General features: G+C 34.1%; 1 protein-coding gene across 11 annotated transcripts in view; it reads right to left on the bottom strand.

Annotated features, from left to right (window-relative positions):
* Window positions 1-12,406, bottom strand: part of SDCCAG8 (SHH signaling and ciliogenesis regulator SDCCAG8) — a 103,960-nt gene that overhangs the window by 77,201 nt on the left and 14,353 nt on the right. For all 11 annotated transcript variants that reach the window (XM_064414673.1, XM_064414671.1, XM_064414674.1 and 8 more), the window contains exons 8-12: window positions 11,757-11,945; window positions 9,537-9,675; window positions 6,733-6,885; window positions 4,379-4,513; window positions 1,233-1,349 (exon numbers count right to left, since the gene is read on the bottom strand). In XM_064414673.1, the coding sequence (XP_064270743.1) occupies window positions 1,233-1,349; window positions 4,379-4,513; window positions 6,733-6,885; window positions 9,537-9,675; window positions 11,757-11,945 (733 nt within the window). The remainder of the gene's footprint in view (window positions 1-1,232; window positions 1,350-4,378; window positions 4,514-6,732; window positions 6,886-9,536; window positions 9,676-11,756; window positions 11,946-12,406) is intronic.

Genomic DNA, 12,406 nt, shown 5'->3' with positions numbered 1-12,406 from the left:
TTCAGTGTCCTTAGGCCTAAAGGATGCAGGAGTGAAAAAAAAATCAAACCTTGAAAAAAAGAACACTTTAAGACCTCTCTTCTTCTGCGCTGTATCATTTTCTATACATGTTGAAGGGTTATTTCACTTAATAAGCTCCTCCTTTGCATTTTACATATATTTTCATTATAACTTGAATTAATATTGCTTCCTGACTAAGCTTGTACTATTAAGTTAATAAACTTAGTCTCCTACATGCAGCTTTTGAGGAACTGGTAATTAAAAATTTAATTTTTGAAATACTTCATTTTACCCCTACATATATTCTTATACAGGGAATGATCTGTTCAGTTATTTAAAAGAAAAAGAATGGTTCAAAATGTGTTGGATAGGCTGTTCAAATTACAAAAGGCATATTAAAAATATCATCCTCATGTGCATCTTATAAATCTGTGTGTTCAGAAGAATCTTATGTGCAAATCACAACTTAAGAAGGAATACTCAAAGTTTGAAGTCCTAGAGAAAAATGCATAGAACCTCAAGAAAAAGGGCACTTCAAAAGATGCAGATTACACCTGTTCAAGCTGTTTGCCAAGTATGTTGCAGGTTACTCTAATATTCTTTCTTACTGCATGGGATGTTTTCTCACAGACTACCTGTAAGGCATATACTGTTTTTTGTATTAATATAAATCCCAGTTTTAGATAAGCAACAGCTAATGCCAAGTGGATTTTTTTCTATAGTTATTTTTTTCTAGAAGGCTACTTTTGTTTTGGTTTTGTTTTTTTAAACTTTTCTATGAATCCCAGCATTCAGTAACATTGAATGTTTAAAGAAATTGGAAGAGAAATTATTTTCATTTTTGGCATCATTAGGCTATGCTTAGAGCCTTTAATGTTCTGTTAGACTGCATGTATAGGTAATTATGTGTGGATTTATTTGTGAGAAAAGGTGTATAAACACATGTATACAGTACATAGAATTTAAGTAGCTGGCATGAATAATATGATAGAGTAATTCTATATGAAATCATGGAATGAGTGACGCGCAAAACTGAACATACCAGGGCTGAAAACAAGATTAAGATAACCAAGAGGTATTTATTTAGCAGTAAAAGCTGGCTTTTTGCCATTAATTTAAACCATTTAACAGTAATAAATGACCACTATTAGAAAAATGAATCATTCCAGCTTCTGAAAAAACCCTACTTAGGCAACTAATAACTGCAAAGTTATAGCAGTATTATCTCTTACCTGGTCCTTAATTTCAAGCTCCCTTATAGTTTTTGTTCTGTACTCTCTGAGCTCCTTTTCTGCCTCATCCTTCTTCATTTTGGTTTGATTCAACTGATAGCGCATTTCTCCACACACCTGTTAGATTACACAGACAACATGATCTGTTAGCTTGAAGAGTCCATAGACCAGCCTTTGCAATTAGGTCTTTTGGTGCCCTCTACAGGTCATTGAAACGCAACATATTTTTAATTTACAGATATTTTAGGTCTACAAATGGTAAATGTTTTTATACAGAAAGGTGGATCTGAATTCTATATATAGTCATAAACTTTGACATATGCACTACCTTCTAGATTCAAATATATTTGGATCAAGATTTTGCTAAGTATAAATGCTGATGTTATAAATATCTATCTCTACAGTTAAATGACAGTTGCTGGTTTTTATACTCTTCTCTCATTCTCTGTAAAATCCCAAGAAAGTCTATGTCAACACTTTCAAAACTTAGAAGTAAAGCATCTATCATGCTCCTAATTAAAGGTGCATTTTAACTTGCCAATTTTACACTATTGAGAAAGAAATTGTTTAAAAGTTAAGCCAATAATTTTCAAAGTTTGATTGGAGCATTACAAGCTTACTGCAAACTGAAGATCAATTCTTTAAAAAAACCAGTCTAATTTAAATAGATACATGGTCCAGAAGAAATGGATCAAAGCAACATTTCAGGAAATCACTTCTACACAGGACAATTATTCTCTGCTGTTGGAGTGTTTGTTATATTACCCCCTCAATCCTTTCCATCTGGCATCAACTTCAGAGGAAATGTGAAGGGGTTAGGAGAAAGTGAAAGAAATAAAAAAACCAAAACAAAACCACAAGATCACTAATCCCTTTCACATAACTTTACTGCTGTGCAGGGTTGTTATTCTTCCAATTTTCAATCTAAGCTGTCCCCTTTTTGTTCTTACCCTGTGCCATCACCTCCAATTTGTGCCTGTTCATTTCACCTTAATTAACCAACCAAATACATGCACATTCCTTAGTGAGAATGCAAATGTGTTTACTCATAACTTCCTCTTAGTCAACTTGCTTTCCAACTTACTTTCCTGCCTTGCTTATATTCTCCCAGCATTTGCTCCTTAAATGTACACCCTTTTAATTTGCTGTTACAATCCTCTGGGCTTCTAAAAACATTCTCACACATTCTACAATCCAAATTAATTTATGTTTTTCAGTTTTATACCTCTTCTCATTTTCACTTTTTTTTTTCCTCCTTAAAAAAAGGTAGGGAAAATGTAAATATGGATACTGCAAATGAAATCACTCTAGGAAAAAACTAAACCAACTGTTATAACTTTCAAGAAGTAGCATCACTTATAAATTCAAAGGACAACTTGTGAATTTAGCCATTTCAAATAACGCAAAGCAGCAAATCCTCTGAAGAATGGCAAAGTTCTAAAGCGTTCTTTAAACACTAAAACATTATATGCAAGTAAGAAAAAAATATGGAGATGCAACTGTATAGCTTGCAAACCCTCGATTTCTACCTCCTCCTTCCTTTGTCTGAAGGATGTAATAAAATGCAATATGTCACTTCCTCCAAATGAAATTTAAAAAATACAGCAAGCCTCGCTTTCAGCTCTCCACACACTGTACAAAGGGAATAACACAGAAGAATCAGCAGATGGTGCTGTCCTAATAATGGATTTTTAGTCTCCTCAAGAATGAAGGGAATAGAGCCTCACTCCATATTTTCTTTTCCTGACTTCTGGTGCATGAAGAAAAACAGTATTTTGGATAAAACTCAAAACTAAAGTATTGTTATTTGATGTTTTTAATAATGGCAAACTGAGTCTGGAAACAAGGAGTCAGATTCACAAGCAAAGATGTCACGTAGCCAATGAAAATGTCAGGGTGATGCACACAGTTGTGTCAGCTCCGTGGTTGGGAGCTTCCTCTAGGATTTTCAAGATTTCTCAGTTTAGTACAGGGACAGAAATTAAGTTTTCCAATCTCTCAGTACAGTGCAATTAATAGGCTATTGCAGGGTGACCACCTATTCATCTTTGTATTAACATGAACTGAAGCGGGGAATAGAACCACATAATCATCTCCAGAGAGGTAACTTCAAATTGGCAGGGTACAAAATTGTTCTTTTCAGACCAATGAATATTTGTATCTACTGCCTCTTTCACCACTTCCTCACCCCTGTAAATGGTGCTAGTGATTTGTGAACCCAGCCTGAGAGACCAAAAGTGTGTTTCAGAATTGGTAGATTAAACCACTCTGACGTTTTTAATACACTCATTTGTTTTTCAGTTAAAATTAAAATAAAGTTTTAAGTTGGGATGACTTTTTGCTGCGAATTTTCTGCCATACTTTTGCCTCTTTCTATCAGCCAGGGTGGCAGGGAAAGAGAGGAGCTGTTGAAAAACCTCTCCTGAAATCTCTAGAGGCCCAAGGAATAAATTGCTCCTTAAATCCTTGCAGTTAACAACTAGAGAGGTAGGATGGACCCTGGGATCTTTGGTAAGGAAAATAGACATTTCAAGAGACTGGAGCAAATATTTTTTTCTGTCTCATCTTATGACCCCCATTTAGGCTCTAATCGATTGAGAAATGTGCAAAAGAAAGTACCCAAGAGTGATAGACCTACACAAGATGCATGTCAAACTGTAATTGTTAACTAGAAATGTCTTTGTAAGAGCTGTACTATCAATAGTCCTGAATTAAGCAGTATACTACATAAAAACTCTAAAGGAAAGAACTTGAAAAACAGTGATTTGCAACAGCTCCCTTTACTGTAGCACTGCAAGTCCCACAGGTAGCAATTAAGGACACTGTTGAAGTCTATGCTGTCTCCCTCAGACCAAACTCAGTTCTTTACTGAAACACTGGAATAGTGTTTTAAAAACTGAACCTCATAGGCTGCAAAATGGAAAAGTTAGCTTCTGCATGACAAGGTAACTTGGAAATGGAAAAAGTTATTTTTTTACTGCTGCCATTGGGACAGTTGTAGTGCCTCTGGGATGTTGACATGAAGTCTGCAGTTACCACACATTCCTTACCAGAACAGGGGAAAATGGACAAGGTAAAAGTTCTCTTCTTTCAGGTCACAATGATAAGGAGAAACAATTTCAATGCTCCTTTATATATGTGCTTACCTTATTCATCTCCATTTCATGAGATGCAAGCTGGCATTGTGATTCTTCTAACTGGTTAACTAGAGAATTCTTTTCCCTTGTAATTCTCTCTATTTGAGCCTCCAAAACAGCCACATCCTTAGACAAAGCTGTCACCTGAAAATGTCCAAGAACACTGTAATGATGCAATTTGACCAACTACAGGTCAAACTCTTGTGGAACTTTCTCCTCAAAAGTAACTGTATGTAGACAAAATACACAACATTAAAAATGAAATAAAAAATCAAGCATGTACAATAAAAATATAGCCTATGTTATTAATGATATAACAGAATATGGATACATTACTTTATTAATGGGTTCACTATTTTAAATTTATTTATCATGCAGTAGTTTATTTGAAACTTTTCATCAACTGCACTAGTCTCCAGGACTTGTTAATATGGACAAGCAGCTGGCTACATTAGTTATGCAAGACCTTCTTATCACCTATTTAACACCTTCTTATCCATCCTTGTGTAGATTGATTCAAACCAAATCATGTTCCCCTAGCTAAAGAAATCTGTTGTTGCAAGCCCAGATCTTAAATTAATTTTCAAGTTCAGAAAACATTTCAACACTATAGATCAAAGCATACTGTTGTGCAAAACTCATATAGAATTAGCATATTCAAAATTCTAATATAATTCAGATGAAATTTTGCTGGATGATTAAAAAATGTAACAATAAAACAGAGACAGTGAACCTTCAGCTATTTAGCCCTGAAGCTTACTAATATAAGTGGAAATAATGGTGTCTGACAGTTCTAGGTTAACTTTCAGAAATTCAAAGCCAAACCTAGTGGATTATATATTCATAACTATTTTTCACTCCTTATACATCTGCATGATTTATCTATCATGCCAATTCTCTCCTTCAAATAAACCACTTCATAAAGTAAGCAATAAAATATTGAGATGAATCTTGACTTGATCCACAGTGTACCATTTCTACCACCTCATAAAAGTAGTTAATCATATGTATGTGTAAATCATTAAGATCATCATTTTCTACAAAGCCATCCCATCTCTTTAATTACCAGGCATGACATCATCATAGTGTCACTATGTGTTGTTTAATGTATATGCAGGATTTAAAAAAAAAATAGTACAACTACTTAAAAGTGGGAATTGGTTCTGTTAAAACACATTTCAGTGGGGGATGAAATACAAACTAATGTGATGACACAGAGTGAAATATTCTACCAAAAAAAAGTATGAAATGCTTGTCTAATAGGCCATATTTTGGAGTGAATATACTGCTTTAAATCAACTCTAACAAAACAACTTCATAAAAGGGATAACTTCTAATAGATAGGAAGGAGTCAAACAAGGAATTGCTTAATAATGTCTCCAGTGGAAGATTATTTTTTAAATTTCAGTTTCCCTGGCAACAGATCTCTGACAATCAGTTCGCATACTTAAAGATCACTTAGTCCCTATCACTGTGCTTAATATGTGGTTTTGTATCTGGAATTGGAGTCAAAGAAGGTTTTTTTTATACACACTTAAATGGTTTATTTTGCTCAGTTTCTGATCTCCAGATTTTTAGAAATAATACATACAACTTATAAAAGAGTCCCAGAAAATAAGAAAAAGTCTTCAATCAGGAGAGAAATTGACTCTGTTGTTTTCACACCTCCATCATAAATGGCTGAAGATGTTGCAGATCAAACAAGCACGAAAACCACTAATTCATGAAGTATTTGTCTCTCTACATTTCTTCCCATTTCAATCACCTTAGAAACGCCTCCTCTACCACAAGCATACTGCTGTTAGCTTGAGCTTTTCTCTGTAGACTCCACTGGGCAGAAAACCCTCATGTTCTATACTCAAATTACAGCAGCATCTAGAAGCCTAAAAAAGGTTATCAAGACTATCATGATGGTTGTGGCATAAACGATGAGACAGATTCTGTCTCGGAGAGTTTATAAACATTAGTAAAAGTGAGAAAAGAGATTCCAACACATTTCTGCAGGTGGGAAAATTAAACATATGATAAGATCACTTTGAAATTATGATATTGTAACATTAATGTATATATAAGATCAAAGTAGCAAAGAATCCTAAATTTGACACGTGCTAACTTCTGAATGCTTGCCATGGCAAACTAAATAATATTTTTTATAAAAAAGCTAGGTACAAACCTTGCGTCACATATTACTTAACCCTTTCTTAATCTGACACAGTGCTTTAAAAACATTATGAAAACTAAGTTAAATGGTAGAAGTGACCGAGCTCTCACACTCAAAACCAAAAAAAAAGACAAGTGAATGACGTTTGAAGAGGATGATACACTCAATTGTAATACACAAACGAGAAAGAACCAACTCATACCATTGCTGCCAAGTCTTCCCTTTCCTTCTTCATTTCTCGCCGCAGTGCTTCTTTCTCATCAGCCCTCTTATTTAGCTGGGCAGCCAACTCCTTTTCAAGATAATTCTTCTGTCGTTCCATCTCACTTTTCAGTTGCTCACAGTGGACTAGAGCCTAAAAAACCCCAATTTGCTGAAGTGAAAGAAACCTAAAATTTTTAAACAAACATGGTATTTATCTAATGACTTCAAATAAACCACTTTGCTATTAGAAATGTCTTTTTTTTTTAAATGCACTTATTTTTTTATGATGTTCATACATATCCTGCTGTGTTAACATCTAGACTATGACTAAGAAAATGAAAACAGATGTATGTGTTTGTAGGCTTGTATGTTTTACATGCCTTACTGTAACTGAGAAATTTAATTGCTTTTAGGAATCATGGCAAAGATGGGAGCATTTTTCTGTGTGATTTTTCCAAATAAGTAGCTGTTCTTCCAAAACTATGACTATTTGCCTTAGATTTAAAATTTGAAATTCCTGAATGCACATCACTAGAATCAGCCTCCAGTATTTGATTCCTTGCAAATACTGCAAATTCCTTGCAATACAAAGTAGTTACTGTCTAACTGAAGAACTGAAGGAAAAATTAATAAAATGTATGCGCTTCCACTTAGTCTCCTCCTAAAGTGAATTACTGAGTGCAGAATGCTAAGAAACCTGAAAACAGTCAGTAAAAATACAAAAAAAAGTTTTACAAATAAATTTCAGGTTTGTCAAAAATTAATTCTACTAAATACCTCATAAAGTACTGCTTAATTTCAGGTGCTAAAACACAGGGTTATAGATGGGTTTTCTATCAAAAAAGAAGAAACATAAGTTCAAGAACACTCTCAAAACACTGCCTTCACTATCTTCTAAAAATGCTGGGGAAAAAAGATATTTATCTATTTATGCTGCTATATTTCTGCCATGTATAGAACTTGAGTGTTATGTCAGTTTAAATCAGAAACACACTACTCCATTACAAGTAAATCCAAGTAATCCAAAGCACCCTGAAGGGAGCTTTGCTAGTCTATGAGTAAACTGGATTTAATTTCAACATTCCACTGATATCCAGCATATTCTGTTTCAAAGAAGCCGGAGTAACCTCCCTTAAGGAATTCTAACTTATTACCCTTTATTTTCAAATTAATTTTTTTAAACTGCTTATTTTTCTTTCACTCAAAGCCAATCCCCTGTGTTCAGTTTTTTAGGCTTTGGACTGCTCATGATGGGAGCCATGTTTTTTAGAGAATGCTCTAACAGTCTCCATTAGTGTTATTGCAATTCTGTGGGACCACCTTCAGGGTCCCTTTCCTATCACAAGTCTACCGTGGTGAGAGAATCCCTCTGTTATGGCATTGAATACTTTTCTGTAGGAAAAATCAACTTCAGCAAGCAATTGCCTGCATAAAACTGCTGTAGCTTAGTAGACATCTAAACCAATGCACTCTAGAAGAAAATAGAAAATAGTTGCATTTCAAGAAGAAATGTGTATTTTGTTAGCCCCATTGTTCTGACTACACATTGAGCAGTTCAAACAATTATTATTTTATGACATTTGTGTCAAAAATAAATTCCTGATTTTGCTTCAACTATGTAAACTTAAACATAACATATATCTCCTTCCTGCTCTATGCAACAAGCTAGAGGCCAAAAACTACAGAGACAACCAAAAAACAAAATGAAATGGTGGGTTTAAATTATAAACACCTGAGGTTAGACTTTGGGACAACAGGCTGATGAAATTGCAATTTGAAAGTTTGATGTGTTAATTCTCATTTTTATTACCTGGACTGTTCTATGGGATTCCATGCTAGTTATCAAGAAAAACAGCATTTAAAAGTAGAATAGGACTGGGGAAAAAAAAAAAAGGATGGTTTGTACTTACCAAGAGGTATACTGGTACTTGCAAAAAGGCAAATTTAATGCAGTATAAGTAAAATTTTTTTTCCTGTTCCTTCCTATTAAAATAGTTTTGGGGCATGAAAAAAACCCAGCCTACTATTCATCCTTGAAGACAAACGGGTAGCAGTTCAACACAACCCTACAAGCACACACTCTTCTCTTACAGCACTGGATAAATAACACAAATTTTATCACTAGAACAATTATATCAATCTTGTTTGCATTCAATTACAAAAACCAAATCAAAGCAACCCTCTCCCAATTCCACAGTAATTCACTAATAGTACAGTAGATGTCACTAACTATCAAGGAAATAATTTAGGTAAATATAGGTCGATTGTGTACAGAACTAGGGCTAACACAAGCATTAGATCAGAACTGGTTTTATCATTATTATTTACATAACATCAGAAGCTTAGACAAGCTTAACATTATAGACAAGACTTCTCATCTTCAAAGAGCTCTGATAGTCAATCAGTTCTTGCACTGTTCTCTTCTGAGGCAAAAAAGAACTGTTTGTAAACATTTTAACAATTCTTTCCAGAGTAGGTCAGAAGTGTGATGTCAAAATTATCCTCTTACATATTATGAATGTCTTTGAAAATTCTACAACTTAATTTATGTCACCTACCTGTGAAAGTACATCAATTAAAAAAAAGGCAGCACTCCTCTTAGTATTGATGAGAATTTAAGAACTTGAATACAGAATTCACATTACTGCTCAGAAACAGTCGCATGGTGCAGTTGTTTTAAATCTACATTATATTAAAATATGACAAAGGTCATGTTCATGCATTCTCCCATTAGTATGAAAACTAATTAACATTTGCATTAGATCTGAACACTAAAAAGCTCCAATTTCATGATTGATTTACCTTTGTTTTTTCAAAATTGGCCTCTTCTGCCATTTGCACAGCATGTTCAACTTGCTTGCAAGCATTAGATTCTCTTTGCTGCATCTCTTTTATGCTTTGTCTCACTGAAACAAGTGCATCCATCAAGTCATCTCTTTCTCTGCATATTAAAAAAAAAAACAACAACAAACAACCCAGATACTTCTATTTCTTTTGTAAGAGAAAAAGAGAAAATACCAAACAACAGGTATGCCAAATATAAAATACATACAGTTGAAAGGCTTAAGCAAAGTGGTAAGCAAAGTGGTAAGCAAAGTGGTAAGCAAAGGAAGACTAAAAGTCAAGAGTGAAAGACAGCATACTGCAAGCTTGGCAAATACTGAAAGTATTATTTGCTGGACAACCAGTCCTTCATTTGAGAAGGATGGACCATTAGAGAAACCGCCAGTAAAGAGAGCAGATCTCAAGTCATTAATGTACAGAAACTGAGCACATTCTGTTGACATAACAAAATGGAGATCCATGCAAATAATAAAATAAAGGTAATATGGAATTAAACTCTCAGTAAATGTAAAAGAGGGGAAAAATAATAAAAAGGAAGGGGTAGGTTCAACAAGTAATCATTAAGTATATCAAATGACAATTTTTAAATCCATTTGCTGCCAACTGGAACTAAGCCAAACAATAGGACACTTGGATTCTACAACTCTACACTAGGACAATAAAATCTGTACTAAATGGTAAAGCAGAGTTGGTAAAATTGTAATACTTAACTTCACCTTTTCATTATTGTGATATGTTAAAAGCTTTTAAATTAAGGTTTTTCTGTGGTTTAGGTGCAGCTGAAGATTCTATCTGAAAATTGTTGTGCTCTTAATGTTGTGTAAAATGGTAACACATTTTTTTTATTTGCCAGAGACCTCGCAGTCATACTTTGAAATTTCATTTCATTTTTGAATTGGATAAAGTTCCTTTGAAAATTCCTACTGAACACTTGTTTTTAATAAACTGCACTACAAGTAGAGGTAGCTTTTAGATTTTTTCAAACCTCCAAATGAAATAATGGTTTAAGATAAATAAAGAGGTCAATTAGAATTTTTATTTCAAGCTCACCATAATATAAGAGGACAAGAACGTACTGATTTACAGTTTGTTCATATTTTCCAACATCTGTGACAAAGAATTACTTTTGTTACAAAAGCAGATTTTGAAACATGACTTCTCAGCAATAGAGCTCAGCCAGAAAATTTTTGGACTTGCTAATAGAAAAAAATACATAAATCCTGGCAATAACCATCTAGTGCAGAGGGATAGCACCCACTTGACTGAGTTCATGTATGTTCTCTGCCCCTTCAGTCTCCCTGCTTCTAATTGACCCACTATTCCATCTCAGGCTCATTCTAATACTTCAGAAATTCTAAGAAGCTTCAGATATTGACAATAAATAGATGGCTGTTTAACAAACTTTGAGAAAGTTGCAGTATTCTATCATTATGAATAGCAAGTAGAAAGGGAGAGTTTTTTTGAAGATGAATTGACTGGCAGAATTTCTTTAAAAAAAGAATTTAATGTTGGGATCCCTGAATTATATATATCCAGCCTATATAGCTGTGATTTTAAAAAAATATTTAAATAAAAGCTATAATTTTTTTAAAAGGGCGCAACAAATAATTTCATTTATTTTTGTTCGATGGCACTTCTTTTCCCTGTCTTATTGTAGTCAGGGAGGATCGACTACAGGTGTTTGCGGTAGGAAATGCGTCCTACCCCAAGCACATGACCTATTGTTGATGTATCTAAAAAGTTCCTCATAGGTAAAGAGAATAAAGTGGAGCCAGAAAAAACTTCCAACTACATAATTATAATGCACTTTTGCAAGAAATAATAAATCAAAATGCATGGACTTACGCAATATTTGTGCTGACAGAATGAAGGACTAGTTTGTACGAAAAGTACAGGAAACAGACTGTAAATTGTCTCATTATCTGGACAGCCCAAGGTATCATAATTACATTATAACAACTAAAATTCTTTCCCATTTGACATAAGTAGCAAAGGTATTATAGATTTTCAAGTGGTTGGGACCTATATTCACTGATTTCAGCATTATGACTCCAGCTTGGGAGTATATTTTTCCAAAAATGCACATCTCTCTACTAATGTAACCCGAGACACTGAGACTTAAAGGGTTTAAGGCAAGCAGCCATACTTCCAACACAAATACACAGCCCCACTACCTACCTCGTCAGCCTCTCGATGGTCTGCACGTGGACATTACAGTGAGTCTGTGCAAGAATGGCCTCGTGCTGGGCACAGTTCAGGCACAGACCACCAACCTGGCTAGAACTTCTGGCTGCAAACAGTGACTTCTGGTGTTTCAGCCTTCCTTCCAAATCTTTGCATGTCTTCTCAGATTCTGAAAGGTCTTTTCTAGAAAGAAGAAATTTGTGAAATTAGATATTTCTACAAGTCATATTCATATACAATATACAACTACAAATATAAACTAAAAGAAATGTAAGAATCCCTGCAATGAACATTATTTTACACATTTTCAAGAGGCTAAGGAAGACTTTAACACAGAAATAACAGTTGAACTGCCCAATCGAAATTATTAATAGACAAAACAATACTGTGTTAATTTGTTTCTTCCCCCATATTATCAGACAATATTGAAGTTAAACAGAAAGTTATTAGATAAAGAACCTGTAGGCTTACATTTTGCATGAACAGAGGATAATATTAATTGTTTAAAAAAATCAGCTGTATAAATATTTCAGTACTCTAAAAATTTTCTGTTGCTTTTATTAATAACATCACTAACTTCATATGTATTCTCTACTCCCTAGACAAGAATCAGCACAGTCACTAAGATCCAGCAATATACACAA

This window comes from Passer domesticus, chromosome 3 (genome assembly GCF_036417665.1).
Source record: "Passer domesticus isolate bPasDom1 chromosome 3, bPasDom1.hap1, whole genome shotgun sequence".
Classification (NCBI taxonomy): Eukaryota; Metazoa; Chordata; class Aves; order Passeriformes; family Passeridae; genus Passer; species Passer domesticus.
Note: the sequence above shows the minus strand (reverse complement) of the source record. Positions and strands in the feature narration are given on the sequence as shown.